This window comes from Protomyctophum bolini (assembly GCF_963924005.1).
Source record: "Protomyctophum bolini genome assembly, chromosome: 1".
NCBI classification, from domain to species: domain Eukaryota; kingdom Metazoa; phylum Chordata; class Actinopteri; order Myctophiformes; family Myctophidae; genus Protomyctophum; species Protomyctophum bolini.
In genome coordinates, this window is record NC_137862.1 from 24,926,341 (window position 1) to 24,948,938 (window position 22,598).

Here is a 22,598-nt window from a genome sequence, read left to right on the forward strand (position 1 = left end):
GCTGAGACTGGTTGACCAGGGAGGAAAAAGGTTTCTCCGTCAGATAAAGTGAATGCCGAGAGAGCATGCACGCACAAAACGCATCGAACCTCCATGGACTAAATGGTGTGACTGCGTGATCATGGATTACTTTACTTTATTCATTGAGGTGAAAACATGCGATTTAATGTCATTCCGGTGCACGGGTGCCTCTTGTGTGAAGAGCTCTATGTGTATATATATATATATATATATGTATATATATATGTATATATATATGTATATATATATATATATATATATACACTGTATAAATATAACGTATTATCAATTCTATAATATGTTAATTTCTTACTTCCTTTAATATTACTAAGTGATGTATATGCAATCCAATGTTTTATGTAGTAGGCCTATGAGCTTAAATGTCCCTTACATAGTCAGGAAATTAATTTTATTAATATTTACAATCTAGACTTTAACCAACGCTAATGCTCATATAATCAGCAAAGCAAATTAAATTCTGAGGAGCCGGAGGCATCATCCAGATTTGGTTACACTTTTCGGAGCTACATGGAAACAAACAGCGAACGTCATGACATCCCACCCCCCCCCCTAGAGAACCCGGTGCCCCTGCCTAGAGAACCCACTCCCAGAGCACTGCATCGCTCTTAAAGAACGCTGTATCTCCCCACATTTTGTGCCAATAATCCAGTATCTGATCGGGCTTTATAGAGTGACTTGTGACTATGTTTCTGTATCTAGAGCTGTCGAAGGGCACTCTCCAGAAGTGGAACAGCCCGTCGGGCGACGGTGTAGGCTTAAGCCCTAGCCTTTCAAGGCACAATGCCACGTACACATCTTCCAAACGCAGGAGGGGAATATTCAGAGAAGTTGCGTACAATTCCGTCGCCATGTCTCCGGAGAACACATAGCCCGTCCCAGAGCAGAAGTCAGGGTACCTTTCTTTTGAGTACTCTTCTGGGGGCATGTACCACTTTGAGCGTTTGTCTCGGTCTGGCCCCACACGCATGATATAGCCCGTAAAGTAGTTTGTCTTGGGTTTCAGTTCAGGTCTCAGCAGCTTGTGGATGAGGAAAACGGTGTTCACAAGCATGTCACTGTCAGTTTTCATAACATAGCTGGCCCGGGGACAGTGCATGGCCACCCAGTTCAACCCCATCAGTGTCTTTAAAGTCAGGTTGTAGTAGGTATCTAAGAAGTCCTGCTGAATGATATCGTGGTGCCTCAGGCTCTCAGCCTCCAGGGTCTTCTGCTGTAGGCGATCCAGCTTGCTTTCCTGCACCCCCAACAGGAACAGCCGAATTATTCCTAGGCCTGGAGCGAGGCTCTCATTCCCCCATGTCTGCCGTATGGCATTCCGTGCCTCTACTTCACCAGCCACAGTGAGTATCAGCAACACTAGGAATGGTGGTGGCTTTCCCTGTGGGCATTTGTTTGACTCCCTAATGATGTAGTAGGGGAACGGCCCAGGAGTTGGGCCGATGGGAGACCACTGGGTGGTCACCTGTGTGGTCACGTTTCTGGTCATCTGTGAGGTCTGGTCACCTGTGTGGTCACCGGTGTGGTCACCCTCTTCACTTGGGTTGGCATGACCTGGCACATAGAGAACTGTCTGCAAGACCTTATTGACCTGAAAGACATGAAAGACCAGGGCCTCTAGGAATGAGAGACTCAGAATTGCAGCGATGTGCTTCCACCTCCACATCATGTTTTGGTTGGTCTGGTTGCTGCCACTTGGACCACAGTCGGATTGGTGAGAGAACTTCAAAGCGATATGGCTTCGGGTCAAGCAGCCGTAGCCAAGGTATGGATCTGAATAAGCCTTGCAGGTATACGGAGAAATCATGATCAAAATCAGCAAGTCTTTATGGTTTAATAAGTCTAATAAACAAATAAAAGCTTACCTTTTTGCAAAAAGATATATGTTAATGACGTTTAGAAGATTTAGAACACTTTCTTGGGGGTCTTTATATTAAGTGTGTAATATGTGGTTTTAGATATTTTAGATTTTAGCAGTGAGCCCAGTGTCTTTGATGTCATCGACACTGGGCTCACTTCCTTTCTGGACTACAATTCCCATAATGCTTTGGTGTACTGCACCTCCTTGTGGATAGGCTCCCCCCACCAAAGCATTATGGGAATTATGCTAGTCCCAAGGTATATGAAATGGAGGTCATTAAAATCCGCAGGTGAGCCATCTAGCTTCTTATATCTATGTGCAAACCTCCCGCAGGAGACCAGGCCACGCCCCGTGCACATTCCTCTTTAATGTTCCTAGCTTAATGTTCCTACTCCAGGAAGTAAGTGAGCCCAGTGTCAATGACATCAGAGACACTGGGCGCACTGCTAAAATCTAAAAAATCTAAAACCACATATTATACACATAAATACTTTTTTGCAAAAAGGATGAAGTTGCCCTTTAACAACATGCATGTTTAAGAATTCAGACGGTTAAAATTGGGACACCTTTTGGTAACATGAGGAACATACAGTTTATACACATTTATAAAAAGTAGCTGATTCTTTTATTGAAATAGTGAAGAAAAGGCAGCACACGATGCAGGATAATTTATTGAATATCAATGTTTTGACCTCCCTGGCTATGAGTGTGCTGCCTATTCTTCACTTTTAGAGAGAGGAAGGTGGGAGGGAGAATGTCCCTAACTAAATACTGTAAAAAACCAAAGTCAACATTTAACATGGATACCTCTGTGAATGAAAGTGATTAAGCGAATACATTGGTGTTCTTTGTTCTGATGTTATACTTATTATATTTATTTTAAACGTTACTTCGTTTAATTTTAGTTTATAACTATAGGACACTGACTGGCCTACTTTGAACAATGCAAGTTGGAAATGCGTGCCCCACCCAGTTATTATGTCTGTGTCCTTTTTATGCCCACACCTCATGTCAGAACAGAACAGGTACGCAAAGACAATGATATATTGTATTACAAGTTTTCTGAAATTGTACATTTAAATATGCAAAATAGGTATCATATAGGAATATGCCCAAACTTTTCAAAATCAAAATAGGAAAATTGGATAAAGCCAAAGTTAACCTTCTTATTTAATTTTGTTTACATGTTAGACTCAAAGGTTTAAACGTGGGAATATTTTATAAGCCGCCAGAACTGAAAGTTGTAGTTTTATTCTGAAATAAGTTTGGCTGCATGTTTTCGGCTGCAAATAAAATATATTGCGGTGCAGGTGCGGCGGGTCTTTCCCCTCCATGGATGCTGGTATCAATGGGCTAGTGAGGTTCAGCCCTGCCTATCTTATAGAGTAAAGATGAGAAATTATTATTAAAATGTTTTAGAAGAGATACTTTTATATGACTGACAGACAGACAGACAGACAGACAGACAGACAGACAGACAGACAGACAGACAGACAGACAGACAGACAGACAGACAGACAGACAGACAGACAGACAGACAGACAGACAGACAGACAGACAAACAGGCAGACAGGCAGACAGGCAGACAGACAGACAGACAGACAGACAGACAGACAGACAGTGTGTTTGTGTGTGCGCCTGCGTGTGCGCACGTGACATGCTGTGTGTGTGTGTGTGTGTGTGTGTGTGTGTGTGTGTGTGTGTGTGTGTGTGTGTGTGTGTGTGAGAGAGAGAGAGAGAGAGAGAGAGAGAGAGAGAGAGAGAGAGGTGGGAAGGTCTACTGCAGGAGAAGACGAGTTTCAGTTTATATGTACCAGTGCCACGTCTGCTATTATGTTTAAAGATGCATTACACCTTAAGCAGACTGTAATAATCAAACCTTTTAATTCATTGTCTGGCTTTGGTCTTACTTAGTTTATAAAGTGCATGCTATACTTGTGTGATCCTCCTCAACACAGGATTTGATAAATCCAGACTCAAATTATTAGTATTGCCACCACCAATAATCATGATAGTACAGCAGCTGTCTGCACTATATGGGTCATCACCATGCCAGCTTGTGATTGTGTGTTTCCATTAATATTTTATTTCTACCTAATATGCAAAGGAAGTGATCAATAATATTACCAGAAACACAAATGTACAGCCTGCCCAGTACTAATGGATGTCTATTCTATTCCACTACTTGTTTTTAAACAAGCCACCTTGGGGGGAGGGGGGGGGGGGGGGGGGGGGGGAGCCGATCATGTTGTGAGCTTGTAGATCAGCAATTCTCTTTTGTTTTTAGCCTATGCCCAAAATTGGGATGTCAGGGTTAAAGTGTCCCCCAGCGAGCCTGCGGGCCATGCATATGCCACATATATTCCATGTTTGGGATTTCAATAATTGGGTCTTATCAGTACAGTTGCAGGAGAAAAAGGGCCACTTAGGTGAATGGGTGTGTAGCATACTTGAGAGCTACACATTAGGTTATTATTTAACTTGGTACTAGGCCTATATAGATAGATGGCTTCTCAGAGGACAGTGTTGAGCTACACATTAGGTTATTTGAGGACAGGAGTTATTTGAGGACAGGAGGAGACAGGAAGTTCTACAAGCTAAAATAGTTTTTTTGTTTGTCAACTTAGCTTAGTCAAACCAGATCTGTAGGAGCCATGGAGGTTATGTTGGTTATTATTGATATGTTGGTCATGGTCAATGAAATGAATGGGCTGTCACTGGTTGCGAATGCAGTGAGCACTTACTATGATCAGACCTAGCAGATCATGTCTGTCTGTCTGTGCCTTTGTGCCCATATATGGAGCTGAGTGATTTGTTTGTGATTGATGCAACACACTCCATATTTGGACGTATAGCTGCTTTGGGGACTCCTTATATGGTTATGGCTAAGTTAAAAACTTAACTTAAAAATAACTTAACTTAAAAAAATAATAACTTAAAAATAAATCTTAAAAAAACCCAAATATGTACGAGCTGCGTTCGCTTCCCGCGTTTGCGCGTCTTACTGGTGTCTAAGTGGATGATTGAGTGACGGGCATAGGGGCCGACTTTAACATCACCTGTTCACATGCTTAACACACAGTGAGAGAGAGGGGGTGTGTGGGAAGCCGCACTTTTGTTGACCGCTTTATACCGCTTATATTGCTTTCCTTTATTTACTTTATTTACGTTTGATCGCTGTGACTACTTTGCTTGAGCACCTTTTGAGTTATGCACCTTGCTTTAATAAAACAACTTAAACGCATTGCTTTGGACCCAGCGAAATCCTTTTGTTTGCGGAGCGCGTCTGACAACCTGGCCCATCCCATCGCCTCTCAGCGACATATTTATACATTAAGGCCCTCATTTATCAACCGTGCGTACGCCAAAATATGGGTGCACGCCGAAATTGCCGACATTTTTGACATTTACTATTTCCGCCAAAGCTTGAAATTGAACGTGACAACGTTGAAAATCCACGTTTGCTCCTCAGCTGGCGTACGCATTTTTTTCTTTCTTACACAAGCGGAGCAGCCTTGTCTGAACTGCTGACACTGTCACAGGCATCTAAACATATGTTTTCACTCCTAAAATGTTAATATAAAACGGTATGTGTATGTAAAAAACAAAAGAGAGATTTCCAACTTTACAAGTAATTAAAATCGCGCAATTAAAAACAATATAACATGTTTACAATGTATTAGTTTGTGCTTAATCAAACACTTGTTATGCGAGCGCACTTGTGAGATGATTTTGGAGCGCATGCGGACGCGCGGTGATGCGGCTGCGATTATGATATATATTTTTTTTTAAAGGCATGAATGGACTGCACGCCTTTATTTCCAAGTGACAATGACAAGCATACAATACAGCTTGCCTATTTGTAGTAAGTACTAGCAGGCTATAGGCGTAAGGGGCTTAATCATTCACCATTTATAAGTGCTTAGACAGTTTTGACAGTTCAGATAAAAGCGAGATCATTTTCGGGGCTCGGGAGGACGGGACCGCGGCGTGCGTCGCCAACACATACCAGCGCAAGCGGCAAGCCTTCATCCATATGTTTATGATTCGTTCATCAATTGATCAAATCACTACATAAACGTTGATTGTGAGCTGCCTTGACGACATGATAGCCTATCTCTCATGCAGGCATGTCACCCACAGGACTTTAATATCACAGCAGTGCGCAGTATCACGCCTTCGCCGTGCACTGCGCACGAATGGGTAAAATTAATATAGGCCAGCCTACAAAAACTAATTCCATTCATGGCGATGCGATGTCGATGTGTCATGTATATGCGTGCATGCGTGGACATGACAGCAAAGCAAGCGAGGTGAGAGGAAAACAGACAGGGTAGGCCTACAACTTTATTTAATTCATGCAGGTGTTCGTTCTTTATTTAACAAGACAAGTTGCAAGTTGCGTGTGCTTCTGCGTGTGTGTGTGTGTGTGTGTGTGTGTGTGTGTGTGTGTGTGTGTGTGTGTGAGAGAGAGGTGCGTGAGGCGGGCAAGGCACGGGAGAAACCTTTTTTCCATAGTAAAAACTTGTTTCCATGGTTCCCACAGGTCGTAATTCATGTGTTCAGTCGCAAAAACGAGGGCGAGGCTTGATTTCATAGGGCGTGCCAGATAGATTTCAGCCGTCACATTTATTAACGTCAGAACGAAATTAAGGAAGGATCAGCTGTTTGCGATCACTTTATAAATGCCGTGGCGACGTGGGTGTACTACGAAACCTGCACTCGAATCTGTGGCAGATTTTACACTCGATTGATAAATGAGGGCCTAAGGCTCCTGTAGTCGCTCAACCAGATCCTTATGTATGATGAATTTTTAAATTACGATTTAAAGGAATGCAGTGTGACAATAGGAATGCAGTGTGACAATAGTTTGTGCCTGAGGTCTGAGGGTGAGCCTGTGGATCGAGGCTCGTCGAGTGTTATTAAAATATAGTAATTATTAGTTGTGATAGTTCTGCCCTGTCCTCCTTTGCCTTGGTGTCCTCAGTCCTCACCTGACAGGGAGGAGTTTCCTAGAGACCAGGATTACTGCATGTTTTTTGTGAGGGCACCTAGGGGACACGGGGAGAACATGAAAACTCCACACAGGAAGGTCCTTTCGCCAACCACGCCTCGAGTATGGGCACTGATGGCGTGGAGGGGAGAACACACCCCTATAGCGCCCACAGCATTCACAGTGGGAATGGAACACGGGACCTTCTATAGCTAGAGGCGACAGCGCTACAGACTGCACCACCGTGCCCCCTCGCCCATGTAATGTTGTAGGACAGGACAGTCGTCATCTTTCAATGATCTCTGCTTCTCTCATTTACACAATTATAAAGGGAAAATAATTTGCCTTGATCATCAATAAATTATTTGAATTATTTTTCACCAAAGACTGCCTTGGATTCCATTTTTCTTTACAAGTCTGCAACTTACACGTTTGACCAACAGTACAACTTGAAGGAAAGATACCTTTTGTCTAGACAATTAATATGAATTGTCTATCCTAAAACAGAATCTGTATGAGGCTGAATGTGCTATGGTTTTTGATGACATTTTGCACAGATGTATATACAATATACCACCACTTTCCGTATACATTTCCATATAACTAATAACTCATCTTACTTGATAAACTGATCATTTGATCCTTCAAACTCTGTGTCTTATTTTGCAAAAAAGAAATAATAATAATGTGCTAGCATGATATATATATATATATATATAATATATATATCATACTAGCACATTATATATATATATATATATATATATATATATATATATATATATATATATTATGAAAGTAGCCTATAGAGATATCAGATATTCCCTTATTTAAAACCTTTGACTCTAACATGTAAATAAGATGAACTGACTGTGGCTTTATCCAATATTCCGATTTTGATTCTGGAAAGATATGCAAATGTAAATTGATATATACAATATATAGGTCGCCACTTTCCGTATACATTTCCATATAACTAATAACTCATCTTACTTGATAAACTGATCATTTGATCCTTCAAACTCTGTGTCTTATGAAACAAACTAATTCGTTATTTTTGCAAAAAATAAATAATAATATGCTAGTATGATATATGATATATATATATATATATATATATATATATATATATATATATATGATAGTAGCCTATAGGGATATCAGATATTCCCTTATTTAAAACCTTTGACTCTAACATGTAAATAAAATGAAATGACTGTGGCTTTATCCAATTTTCCGATTTTGATTCTGGAAAGATATGCAAATGTGGGCATATTTTAATATAATAATATATAATGCCTAATTTGCATATTTAAATATACAATTTCTGAAAACTGGTATTACAATAAATCATTGTCTTCATGTAAGTAATATCATAGCTTTTTCCCAGCAGTACTGAACAGTTTAAATAGCACTATAGCTCACCTTTGTAATTGATGATGCTGCATGCGATTCCTGTGTACAGTAAATGACAAATGCTGTGACTGTGGAAGCATTCATGTACATATGCAGTATACAGTTTATTGCGGTCTGTGTCAAACTAGTACAACTTGTTTCTTGTCATAACCCAAACCCAATTATGTTATAATTATGTCTAATGTTGCTGATGTCTCAGGTGGGTGTTTCCTTGGGTACATTCATGATGCTAAGTGACATCATCATACAATAACATCTAGATTCTAGAACCACCAACTGAGGCATTCCATTCAACCTTATTGTTCTGTTCCCATATAGTCTCCAATTATACATTAGGTAAAAACGCATTCACGCAAGCTCCCTCTGACTGGAACAACAACATATTCGAACCATTTCATATTTCAACATGTTCAAAAGTGCGCTGTCTTCTTACCTCCTGCACATGCCCATGAGGCCATGATGACTATTGCTCTTCAACTTATTTATTCAATTTATTTATACACTATAATATTATATACTTCACTTATTTATAGTTACTCTCAATGAATATATAAACAGTGTATATGTGTTTCACGTTGTGGAGTCTGTCAGGTCTCGCCACAGTGGGAGGGGCGCGTTCCCATGACAACCAGACAAGCGGCGACACGGCACGCCCACGGCCGTGTCATAGACGCAGTGTTCTACCCCAGAGCAATCTTGAATCAGCTGCGCCTAATTCCGACCGCCGCCCTTGTTAGCAATTAACGGCAGCCGCAACCTGTCAGCCGCACCCTTTATAAACGAACCGCACGCCTAGCAGTATCAGATCCCTGCTACACACAGACGCAGCATATGCTGTCCACTCGGCGTTGGATGGTAAGTCCACACTCCTCTCACTTATGGACCCTCCCGTATGGACTATGCTTATTGTTTGATCGCTTGTATCACCACTCAATTGCTCTCTTATATTCCCACCTCATCAGGCTTGTAGGAGCGTGTTCCCCCCATAGACAAGTATACACGGAGAGCCGCATGCATACTGGGGACCCACCTGGCTCGTATCGGGGACGAGTGCGGAAGACGGGACCCTCGTATGGAAACGGCAGTACCACAGCTTCATAAGGTCGCAGTAAGACAAACCGTTCACTATCTATCACCCGTGTTATTAAGAAGAGGCACTCATAGTGGCAATGAGCAGCTAAGGATAATAACGAAGATTGTGAATGAAGGAAGTCACCATGTCGATGCTAAATGAAGACTGTGAATGAAGAGTGTCACCGTGGTGTTGTACACTGAAGATTGTTGAATGAAGATAACCCTGTAGAGACTAATGGAAGCTAGCAGGCTCTAGATAAAGTGTCACGTCCACCCTGTGAAAGAAGACAGGCCCGTGTTATGTTTATTTCACCCTTTGAAGAGACTTAAAGTTGGCTTGAGCCGCCAGGCCCGGTGAAAGAAGACCGTTAGAAACTAGAGCGCTTACTTTGTGTTAACCCCCTGACTGCCGTTGTCGTACCGACACGGCCACCCAGTAGATAGAGAGAAATAAGAATATAAATGCTTGTGTATCTTCCTGTTGGCCGAGCCTAAGGGGCCCTCCGTACCATACTCGCCCGGTACCATACCAAGTACTTTTACTCTAATTACTCACCACCCCGTATCCGAGTACTTCTACTCTAAAGTACTCTTCTGTGCCTTGTGGATAAAGAAAGATACGCACCCCCTTACCTACCTCCGGGGGAGCCTCCTGGCCTCCTCTGGAACCTGGAAAAGAAGAAGAGAAAGAGTTATACAAATGTTTAGTTGGTAGACTGCCTAGACCGGGAGTCTCAGGCCCCAACTTTGTACTTACTTTGTGCTCTGACCGTATGCTAACATCCCCTCTCATCCTCTGCAGTGACGACTCCCGCCTCGGAACCGGGACCTCATGCAAAGAATAATAACTGTTTGAGTTCTGTTTGTGTAACTGACTTGGTTTGAACCTTTTGGAGAAATAAAGAAAGGGGCGCCCTCGTGTGTCTAACCCCTGATACTGCACTCTGAGTTATATTTCCCACCCGACCTCCCACAACGTGTATATGTATGCACGGGATATGTACATATGTGTTTAATCAACTGTATTCTAATGCTGACGAACGGAAGTGACAGTCGTATCTGATAGAACAAACGATCCATCTCTTTGCTATTATGCTTGCATATTGTAATAGCCTGTTTTTTGTGTTTTGTGTTTGTTTTTGTTTTTCTCCTTTTTTGTGTATTGTATTGTAGTTAGGACCCTCTCGAAAACGAGATGCTGTATCTCAATGGGGTATTCCTAAATAAAGAATTACAAACAAACAAACAAACAAGGTATTGTCATGTGGATTGTAGTTTTCATGTTGCGCGGTAAGACTATACGGTCATTAGTATTATCATCTGGCTGGGTCAGTCAGCCGATGTTAAGCCGTGTAAACACAGTCATGCAAAATAATATTGACAGCTATGAGGTGGCGAAAGCTTGACCTGCACCTTGGATTGGCATTGGACAATCGCTTTTTGGGGTGGGATTTAGCGAAGAGCTAATTTCACCCGGGTTTAGTGAAATTGGGACCAGTGGAAAGAAACACAATTGGCCTTTTCACTGAATGAGTGGACCAAAATATTATATTTTATATATATATATTTAATTATATTTTAAAAATAATACCCAAATTCTTTCACTGATTTTGCACCCTCCTGAGCTCCACCCACACGGCAGGTTGCCACGTCAGACAGATTCCCGGAAAAGCTTGCCCCAGCGGCAGCCTGCCGCGTGTGGAGAGCTTCATTTCCATCCACCAGCTATCTAAAAAGCCGGAAAAGACGTCGGGAGTCAGCTTCCTTTGGAAGCACATTGTTGGCTCAAGTGTGCACATGCTGTAAGCGCGTCCTCACGCTTCTCATTTCACACCACGGACCGCCGCACACGATGTCCCTCACGCAAGGATATCACGCTCCACGTCCTGCCGTCTACGCCAGATTTCAGCATTGCGTGGAAGCGGGGATTGAACCCGGGGCTCCCACTCGCCAGATCAACCCGCAACCTACACGTACCAGCATGGGCACACTTGAGCTGACAGGCGTGGCCAAAATAAGCTGACTCCCGACGTCTTTCCGGCTTTATAGACAGCTGGTGGATGATAAAGAAGCTCCACCCACGCGGCAGGTTGCCGCTAGGGCAAGCTTTTCTAGTAAAAAAAAACAGCAGGTTCTTTTTTGTAATTATTTGTTTGGTCCAAAATATTGTGTTTGTTGTCATGATTTGTCACGACTCGAGTTGGCTTCGTACGACGCTTAAAAGGTCTATAAATAAATACTCTTTGAAATGTCTATGGAAAAAATGCATTGGGATTCCTTTCCTGGGCCTGGCGTCATGAAAGGGGGTGGGACTGAGAGGCTCTATAGGGCTGAGGCCGATTGGCAGGGCTGTTGCGGGCTGGGTCTTGGCTGGGGGCTACATATTATGCAACATCTAAGAGATCTCATGATAGAATCTAATGTCACCAACTATCAAAGCTACCTTATTACCAAACACAATAGTTTCGGTTTCGTAAGGTTGAACTGGTAGTAACACTGTCCTCTGAAAAGCAACCTTTATTTCATTCAACCTTTATATAAATTCTCGGAGAGACCATTGAGGGAGCCCCTCATTTACAATGATGCCAAGATTACATTACATTACATTACAAAAAACTAAAAACAAAACAGTAATACAACAACTCTCTCTATGTCGTCCTCAGACAAGCCCTCCATCGTCGCTTCCAGTCATCCCGGTTCTCCATACATCTGGTCAGTTCATTGGTACTTTGAGCTCCTGCACGTTAGTGTGGGACGTCCTCGTGATCAATGCCCGTGTGTTGGTTCACAGAGCACCAGTTTGTTGGCTGGCACTATAGTTCTTGATGCCTTTGGCAGTGTCCTGCTAGTATCATTCTCCTGGCAGCTATTTTCTGGCTCACCCTTGGTAATCCCTCATACAGAGTCTTATTAGTAACATGTACAGTCTTGCTGATGTTAAGTATTATATTATGTTAAGCATTCTGGTGTAGCACTCGTCAAGGGACTTCTACAGGGTTGGCTTCAGGCTCCATTTACTGCCGTATAGGAGAACAGACTCCACTGTTGCATAGAAGAAGCAGAGTTTTATTTGACGGGGGAGATTGAAATGAAATCTGGCCCATGCACTCTTGCCCTCCCTCACAGTGGATTTCGCCTTGGAAAGCTCACTGGTCGTGAAGGGACCATCTTCGATGTCCAGGCCCTGGAGGATTGCCGGCACGTCCTCCTCAACTCCGCTGCTGTACCCTGCAGGAGCCTCTGGAAGTGTCCGAACCAGGTAGTCACCCTCTCCTCTTGGCTGTGTCCCTCCACCTGTCCCTCATTAGCTCTCTTCCGCCCAGTCATCTCATTGATGACTCTCCAAGCCTCCCCATATTGCCGTTCACCATGCACTGCCTGCACTCTTCGCACAACAATCCGTTAAAACAATGACATATTCAGCAATCAGTTAAAACAGCAACATACAGGTGATGGACGGTTATTGAATATATTCCTTAAATTACCAATTGATGCCAGAGTTTTAAGTTTAAGTTCTTGTTAAGTTAAGTTCTTGTTGTTCTTGTTGCAGGTGCACCGATGCTGAAATTAGACATTCCAAGTTCAGAGTTGGCAAAAGGGACCAGAAGGCCTATAGCCTTCACTGGAGCGAGTTACAATGCGACTAGGTTTCTGATGTAACATGGATGAAATATATGATGGTAATTTTCCGACCAGGGTTTTATATATGAAGAGGTGCCAGCTGATTATTGCGTCTTTCAGTCAGAGAAGACCAGCCCACATTTGTCATGGTTTGGCCCTCTGCCTGTTTATTCCCCTCTTTCTGTATCTCTCCCTCTGCCCAGTGTCTGTCTTTTCACTTCGGCCACTCCCACTTCCCATTGCAGCCCTCAGTCCTAGTTACACACCTGGTTCCACTCTCATCAGCCCAGCCCATTACAAACCTGTGAACTCTGCTACAATCAACCCACCAATAAAGACTAGACTCCTTGCACAAACTAACTGTCAGCATATAATTCTTTGTCCGGTGCTTCACGTCTTTGTCCCCTGCTCTACCTTGATGTTTTGAGTTTGTCTTTTTGTATTACTGAAGAGTTTGCATTCATGGACTTCCTCGTGGCTACTTTATGCTTCTGAAAGGTTTTGCTTATTGGACTTCTGGATTATTGCTTTGCTACTGCTACATATTTTGTAAGCTTGACTTTTTGTTTAATAAACCAGTTCTTTTGATCCAGCTTCCCTCTGCATTTGGGTTCAGTCATTCTGCCACCGTGACAACATTATCATACGGGGTACAGTGATGAGTATCGTAGCTGTCACCAGTAATAAACCTCAGAGCTGAGTGGTAAACTGAGTCCAGAGGCTTGAGTGTGGAGGCAGCTGCATGACGACAGATTATATAACAATCTATAATAACCATATGACACGCACCCACTCACCTCTGCAGCTAAATGACCCTTTGCTCATGTAACATGCGATGTAGTCTGGTATGAAGGGGTCCCATGCACCCAAAGAGTTGTGTCCTGAGCCCCCTGCTATACTCCCTCTTCACTTTCGACTGCACACCTGCACATGGCTCAAACCATGTCATCAAGTTCACAGACGACACTACAGTGATTGGCCTGATCAAAAACAATGACAAATGTGCCTATATGGAGGAGGTACAACACCAGGTGAGGTGGTGCGCAGAGAACAACCTCGCCCTTAACACCTCCAAGACAAAGGAGCTGGTGTGGAGGTGGAGCGTGTCACCAGCTTCAAGTTCCTGGGGGTCCACATATCGGAAGCCCTTTCCTGGACCCAAAATACATCCTCCCTGATAAAGAAGGCCCACCAGCGTTTCATTTTTCTGAGGAGATTGACTCTGGAGAACTTCTACCGCTGTACCATCAAGGGTAAACTCACCTACTGCATTACAGCTTGGTATGGAAACTGTACTGTTGCGGAGCAGAAATCACTGCAGAGGGTGGTGAAAACTGCGCAGCGTATCATAGGCTCTTCACTGCCAACAATAGAGTCCATCTACAAGCAGCGCTACCGGTCTAAGGCCCATAGTATCATTAAGGATGCCTCCCACCCCAACAACAGACTGTTCCACCCATTGACAGAGGTGAAAGGGCTACAGATGCCTCAAGACCTCAACCACCAGATCCAGAAACAACTCCTTCCCCTCAGTCATTATTCTCTTGAACCCCCCCCCCCAGGACAGTCTTACTGACTGTACATAAACTGTATTTTTCTTACTGTTTCTACTCTTGCCAATACTAACAACTTTTGCAGTACTATATGACTACCCTTTTGTATTTCATTTGGATTGATGCCAACAGATTAATTTCGTTGTACACTTGTGTCCAATGACAAAATAAAATCCATCCATCCATCCAAACCCGAACTTCCTTTTCCCTCAAACCGTTTTTTCTGCAGGCTACGAGAACTTATTCTTCCGGTTTGAGGGAAAAGGAAGTTTGTTTTTGTTGTTCCTGCCTGTCGACTACAAAACAATACTACAACATGATGTAACGATATCATCCGCTCCCGAGCGGATCATATACCGAAATGAAACAGAGACCAGGCTTTCCTCCGAGGTGGTGGAAAGCCTGGTGGGTGAGGTTAAATTGTCGGAATGGCGGTTGCAACCCAGGCTAGGGGTCTCTAGATGTAACATAAAAAGTGGACTTATTCCTTCCCAGTCCCCAAAGGGGTCATCCCTATGTTCCCTCGTCCCTATGTTCCCTCAGCCCTATGTTCCCTCAGCCCTATGTTCCCTCAGCCCTATGTTCTGTAAAGGCAGTCTGCGGGACACATACTCAAAAGACAATTCATAAACAATGAATAATGAGGCAACACAAGATATCAGAGTCCTAGAGTATAAGGATTTTACTCGAGTAAGAAGACAAGACTTACATGACCTGTTACATGCATGGAAAACCCAGTCTCGCTCCCAGAATGACAAGAAACAACAGCTTATATAGCTTGCTCTCACACAGACAACCCCCAACATATAGATAGCCTCAAGGCATTCACCAAATGGGGCAGTGGCATCATAAACAAACAGCCGGACAGCAAACAGCCTGGAACTTGGAGTATTATTACAATGTTTATCCCTAAATTTCCACGACAGTTCCCCCATTCCAAAACAGACCCTATGTTCCCTCAGCCCTATGTTCCCTCAATGAAAGTGCAAATAGTGTAATAACTACATTAGTATAGTGTAATAGTGTAATTTGTGTAATACAGACAGCATTTTTTCCCAATGAAATTGGCTGACAGCTTTTCTCGTCATAATAATAGGTTCATATATAATTATATCGGTCGGCCTCATGGTGGTGCTATAACAGCCCACTTTTTTGGCCTACGTTTTGGCTTATAACTCTTGAACCATATCGTTGTCGCCATGCATCTAAATCAAGGAAGCAGGCACGGCTGCAATTCATCTTAATGACTCTGAGCATTGTATCGGGTGCACGGTCTGGGAAGAACCTGTTAAACAAGAGATTACCAGCACTCACGGAACTGTCCTTAAAGGAACTTTATTGTTTCCATAGGTTTTTAATCTGAGCATTTCCCAGAGTATAATTTTTCAGTGTTTTTCACTTGTCTGGTTAAATTTGGTAATGTGTAAAAAGGCTGAGTCACACTTGTTGTTCACAGCACACACCTGACAAAAGACCATTGATATGAAATATTGAGACTGTACATGACCAAGACATCTCCCTTCAGGAAGGGTATAGGTATTTGTGATATGGGGTGCCGGAGCTAAAGGAAACCCTATTACTAAAGTATGGCTTTCCCGGTCGATTGTGGAGGCCATCCAACTGGATTATGCCAGTAGAGGGTCTCCTGAAGGCCTTGAGGACACAGGATACTGCCATACCCTGCGTAGAGCAGTGCACTATGGGCACTATTCAAGGGTGTTTCGATACAGGATGTGTCATGTGCGTACGGTTGCAAGTTGGTCATCTCCGTCAACTTTTTGCAAGATTCTATAACCTGGACGTGGCAGAGCTTGCTATGCCTCACGTAGTCCTGGATGTCGCCTCTAGACGAGGCAGGTCACGTACATAGACTTCTAGGTTCGGGTAACTTATGTGAGTTGACCCTGGTACCTAGGGCATAGGGCATACCCCGGAGCATTTAGGTGGACCAGGACTGTCAGCTCAGTTAGCCCTTGGAGCATAAGGCATATAAAGTTTTCGCATGGCGAGTAGCCGAGTATACGTGCATTTATAATAGGGCATGTACTGTGTCATGGCTCAAAAGGCCCATTCATAGTCGAATGAAACTGTGTGCCTGTGGCACCCAGGGGCCCCTGGAAGGGCCTCTGCTGTGTTTATATGCTGGTAGAATCTAAAGCAGCAGCATCAAATATTTGCAAGACAAAACATCGGTAGACAACTTGACTACGTGTACGTGCGTTTGTTTTAATTTGTGATTTCTGTAGGCTACCATGGGTGTGTACGCATAACAAAACCATGATGCTTCTATTGCAACGATTGGTATGAAAAGTCATTGAAGCTGAGAAGGGCCATGCCAGTTTCGGCTACGGTATGTGGTTGACACGCACTGTAGGAGGAGAAGATTAGTTCAGATATGTACCAACTTGCTGGCTGGCAGGCAGGCAGACAGCTACTCATAGACAGGCAGACAGACAGACAGCTACTCATGGAGAATTGGACAGGCAGGCAGTCAGACAGCTACTCATAGACAGGCAGACAGACAGCTACTCATGGACAATTGGACAGGCAGGAAGGCAGACAGCTACTCATGGACAATTGGACAGGCAGGAAGGCAGACAGCTACTCATAGACAGACAGACAGCTACTCATGGACAATTGGACAGGCAGGAAGGCAGACAGCTACTCATAGACAGACAGACAGCTACTCATAGACAATTGGGCAGGCAGGCAGACAGCTACTCATAGACAATTGGACAGGCAGGAAGGCAGACAGCTACTCATAGACAGGCAGACAGACAGCTACTCATGGACAATTAGGCAGGCAGGCAGACAGCTACTCATAGACAGGCAGACAGACAGCTACTCATGGACAATTAGGCAGGCAGGCAGACAGCTACTCAGACAGGCAGACAGACAGCTACTCATGGACAATTGGACAGGCAGGCAGGCAGACAGACAGCTACTCATAGACAGGCAGGCAGACAGCTACTCATAGACAGGCAGACAGTAAGACAGCTACGCATTGACAGACAGACAAATAACTACTCATGGACAGACAGACAGGCAGGCAGGCAGGCAAAGAGCTACTCATGTTATGTTATTATAACAGCTACTCATGTTATGTGCAATAATTTGTGCAGTTATGGAAACAGCTCTTTGTGTTTATGCAAGAAAATGTAACACATTTATTTATTTACATATTGTGTGCATGCACATTGTACTTTGATACATTTTGCGAAAATAAAGCAATTGAAAGAGAGAAGTTATCAAGTATCATTAATGTCGTAATTTTATCTACTGGCCCCTGGCCCCTTGCCATTTTTGTAATGTGGCCCACAGGTAAATCTATTTGAGTATCCCTGGTATAGGCTACAGTTGCAGTCCGAGAAAGGGACACTTAGCTGCAAAGGTGAATGGGTGCGCAGTATACTTCATATTAGGTTATTGCAGATGGCCTTTCAGAGGACAGTGTTACTTGGGGACATGAGGAGACAGAATGTTCTACAAGCTAAACTAGTTTTGTGTTTGTCAACGTAGCTTAAATAGGTGTGGTGTGCATTGTGAACACAATGCACACAATAAAAGTCATGACAGTGCACATTACCTCAGGGTGGGATCAAAAAGCCTGATTACAAAAATAAACCTTTTCTTAACTAACAAAAATAAACCAAAATTACAAATATCTAACCTAACCAACTCTGGTTAGGCCTGGTGTAGCACATCATGGCTGGACCACTGCATTAGCACTGCCGATGCACATGCTTCACTATCATGTATGTATGGAACAGCAACAACTGATCATATTCCTTTTGGTATACAGCAATTACACATTGATCAATTACACAAATAATGTAGAAATATGCAAAGACGCTATTCTGTGCAAGGATGCTAATTGTAAAGAGGAGGAGCATAGGCGAGCCCTGTGTCTTATGTATGGATGTATAGTGGGTGCTCTGCATGAAAGCAGTATAGACCATATCACAAAATAGTGTAGGCCTATATAACACATAGACTGTAAAAGAAAATCAGACCTGGTTGGAAGCTAAGAATCATAAGCCCGGGAAGCTTATATAAAACCTGGGACAGGAGCTTGAGCACAAAAATGCTGGGCTACACCTTTTCTGATAATGAAGTCAACTTGGCTGCCATTATATTTGTGTCCAAAGTGACCACTGATTCCCCAAACTACATATTCAGCTTTAATTATTTTAATGTTCTGTATTCAGTATACGTCGGTCATATACTTCCTTTCCTTTTTCTTAAAATTCCTTCAAAGAAGTAGACCTAGGCTATTCTGATACCCGGCCACATTTCTCAACAGAAAAGCAAACCACCACAATGGCGACTATAGTTATATTGAGAATAAATATGCAAAACGTGATATCATATTAAAACACAACGGCAGAGGTGTTGCTATTTCTATAGTTTTTTTATTGAACCATGGAAATCAACCAATTTCATAATTAACTGTATAAAATTGTCTATTTGTACGTTAAACATTTTTTGGCAGGAAACATTGTTGTAAATGCAATTATTATTTTTGTTAAAAGACAAAGACAAACAAATAATATACCAAAACAAAACAAATCTGAAACCATAATAATTACAAAAAGGTACATTCATTTTTTTCTTTTCAAGGCTTATGTGCTCGCTTTCACTGAGAGGTATAGAGCAGCGTTGGGTTCCCCTGAGTTTAAACTGTAAAGCCGGAGTTAAATACTTCATTCCACACGCCTGACGGTTGTCGCACAACGGAAAGTTGCAGAGCTACAAGCTCACAATGTCACAGCGCTGCTATTTTCTGGTGCGCGACAACAAAGTAGATAATCTAACTTTGTAAATGACCCACACTGACTGCTCCACCTGCTGTGCAGCTGAAGCCACAATGAACACATTTATAAAAACCGCAACGTTACTGCAGAAAGGAGACCGTGAGCATGTCAAATCAAACACACTAAACCCTACACTTTATCCTTTTCAATTCACATCTGCTCAAAACAGCAGAAAACACTGTTCCAGCAGAAAAAGGAAAGAACAATACGTTTCACCGATGTCCATCTCACAAACAGTCATGCTGACCTTATATTGATATCGGCATCTAACATCATCATCATAATAATAAAACAAAAAGGTAGAATAATAACCTGAGGTAGTGGGTAACTTCACAGACTGTATTAAAGTCTTATTTTCAACATCTAAAAAACAAGATGTGTATGTAACTATTAACCAGAATGAACGGCTACAGCTGACAGCTCCACTAGGGGTCAGTATAGCAACAACCCAACAACAGACATAACCTGATATTGTTCACAATCAAAGAGTTTTGATTGAAAATTTCAACACAAATCTATTAGCACAAAAATATGTTGTTCTGAGTTTGTGCATTAATCCTAGTGGGGTGTTGCCTGCCTTTCACTGTGGAATATTTTGGATTATTTATGTTGTATTTGACTATTTACCAACATTGGATTGCAGTTGGAATACCAAACAAATCTTTATGCAACTGGAATACAAAAAAAAAGAAGAAGCTTGACACAGTTTCAGACATTTTTTGTGTCAAACATTCTAATATTTTAGGAATCAATTTCAACCCAGAAGTTACATTATTGGTAAATTACAAATGATTTGGTAAATAAAGTACAAGCTCAGTGTTATACCATTTTCATCTGGGCTTGTTGGTTGTCTAGCAAAAAGCACACAAAGTTGTAATCAAATGATATGATGTATAGTGTAGGTTTGAGGACATTGAAAATGACAAAGTAATACACAAAGATAGAATGCATTTTTAGACTGAGCTCTTGCCAATACACAACGGTGACCTCAACAATCTTTGGTTTATATTGTTTGCTTGTCAAAAGAAAGTTAATGTTGATTGTGTCTCCTGCATATGGTCATCCTAATAGATAGGAATCCTCTGATTGAATCATATCACATCATCAAATACAAAAATCATATGCATCCCTTAACTTGTTATCATTTGCTGTCCTGATAAACAAATTTGAAATGTTGACTGAGATCTAACATTTATATGAACTTAGATAGTGTATAGTTAAGCAGGAATGTAAGATGAGTAGGCCTATAGTTTTGCACAGGATAAATAATGTATTTATTTGAATTGAAATAAGTCTCTTTTTCCTTTGTTGATGGATGTCCATTTTAAATATTCTTTTAGGACAACAAAATAATAAGTTAACAGATGCATACTTTTTTCTTTGCACATGACACTGTTGCACCACAGGTTGATAATCCCATATAATATAATTTATAGAACTGCATATAATTTTCACCTACAATGTACAGACACCTGTGTGCAACAGCAACCCTCCTTAAGGACGTCTACATTAGGATAATATGATTTAGTGCGCATTGGAACTGATTATAATTGTCACTGTACGTAGAAATCCCGCGGGCACTTTCTGAGTTTTTAACACGCAATCTAAACTCTTGGGTGAGTTATACTGTGGTTGCGCGCTGCGTTGTGCAACCCGCAAAATGACCTCGCTACAAGCTCACAACGTTGTGTGAACTGCACAGCCATGGCGCGCAACACAAAATATAAATCAGGCATTTTCATTCACAGGACAACAGCACACAATGTGCAAGGCGTCGGTCGAGAAGCAGCACCTCAGCTGATCTCACAAAGACTGCAATTCTTCTTTGGTCTAACACATAAACATAAACACTTATTCTTTTTACATTTTAGCCCGGAGATCAGCTGAGCATAAAAAATAAAATTAAAAAAAAGCATAAAAACTGAAGCAAAACAATTATTTTGGAGTCACCGCTGCACATTGGCTGATAATACAAAACTAACTTGCCAGACAAGTGCTAATTTATTTTTTTCGTCTATTCTACAGTAAAGCATCGACTACTTGGAACAAAAGGAACTAGAACGTGTGTACTCGGTGGTACAAAAATCTGTCAACAAAAATATAGATCTTCTTGGAGGCAAAGGTTTTTGCGGTGTTCATTCAATTCTTCACTTTCATATCTGATTAATAAACACTTCCATTGCTTTTCAACAATCATACTTCATAAAGTCTTGCATCCTCATGTGAAGAAGTTGTCCCTCAGAAAGACTTTGGTTTCAGCGCCTGAGGGATTCCTTTTCCTCATTAAAGGCCAATTCTAAAGCTTTAAGGTTGTAGCTGTACCGACATGTCAATACAAGCACTTTTGGTATTTTTCTTTTTCTCTCGTGAATAAAAAGGAAGAAATCAACAAACCAAAGCATATCGTACAACTAGACATTATTCCAGCTAGTAACTACACTAAATTAAAAATAGTCCACCTCTGAAGCCCAATGTATACTTATCTGTGTGACAGTGTCGCACACCACAAATGTTCGATCTAGAAGCTCACAGATGCAATGCATTGTGGACTTACATACATCGGCTATTTTGTGCACCCGGCCCAGGCACGCAAATACATTTAAATCGGGTTTACAGTGGACATCACAAGCTTCTGCAACAACTGGCATAAAGTTGCAGAAATACATTCATTATTCATATCATATTCATCTGTTAGGCAATCTCGCTCTACAATAGTTTAGTACTGACAACATACCCTGTGAAGTTCACCATGTAGCATTTTACATGGCTTTTCCGACGTACTAAACCTTGTTCCCTGAGTTTAGGAAAATAATAAGACAATAAAATATTCTTTTGTTTAAAACGAGGTAGTATAAAACAGGAATTGGCAGGGGCAACTGCGCATAATAAAAACGGGGGAAGCAGACATTCAACATTTTCAGACACCATTAATCGATAATGGATCAAATGAAATGTGTGATAATACTGGGCTGGATAAATAAAGGTCAGCAACAGGAGGTGATAATGTGCATTCTATGTCACTCAGAAGAGTGTACAGTACACTCCCAGAGTTACGAGGGGTGTGTGCATTCTATGTCACTCAGAAGAGTGTACACTCCCAGAGTTACGAGGGGTGCTTGAAATGAAAACATTTTGAAAATCACTGATCTAAACATCCAATGCTTCTTGGATAAACCCGATAAAGCGGTGCGTCAGGAATAAACGTCAGGAATAAACCATACGAAAAG

General features: G+C 42.0%; 1 protein-coding gene across 1 annotated transcript; it reads right to left on the reverse strand.

Annotated features, from left to right (window-relative positions):
- Positions 1-613: 613 nt before the first annotated feature.
- LOC308319773 (beta-1,3-galactosyltransferase 1-like) lies at positions 614-1,846 on the reverse strand (the record flags this gene model as incomplete). Its single annotated transcript, XM_080769957.1, has 1 exon — positions 614-1,846. One exon carries the CDS (start codon positions 1,844-1,846, stop codon positions 614-616), a length of 1,233 nt encoding a protein of 410 aa, XP_080626083.1.
- Between the last annotated feature and the right edge of the window lie 20,752 nt (positions 1,847-22,598).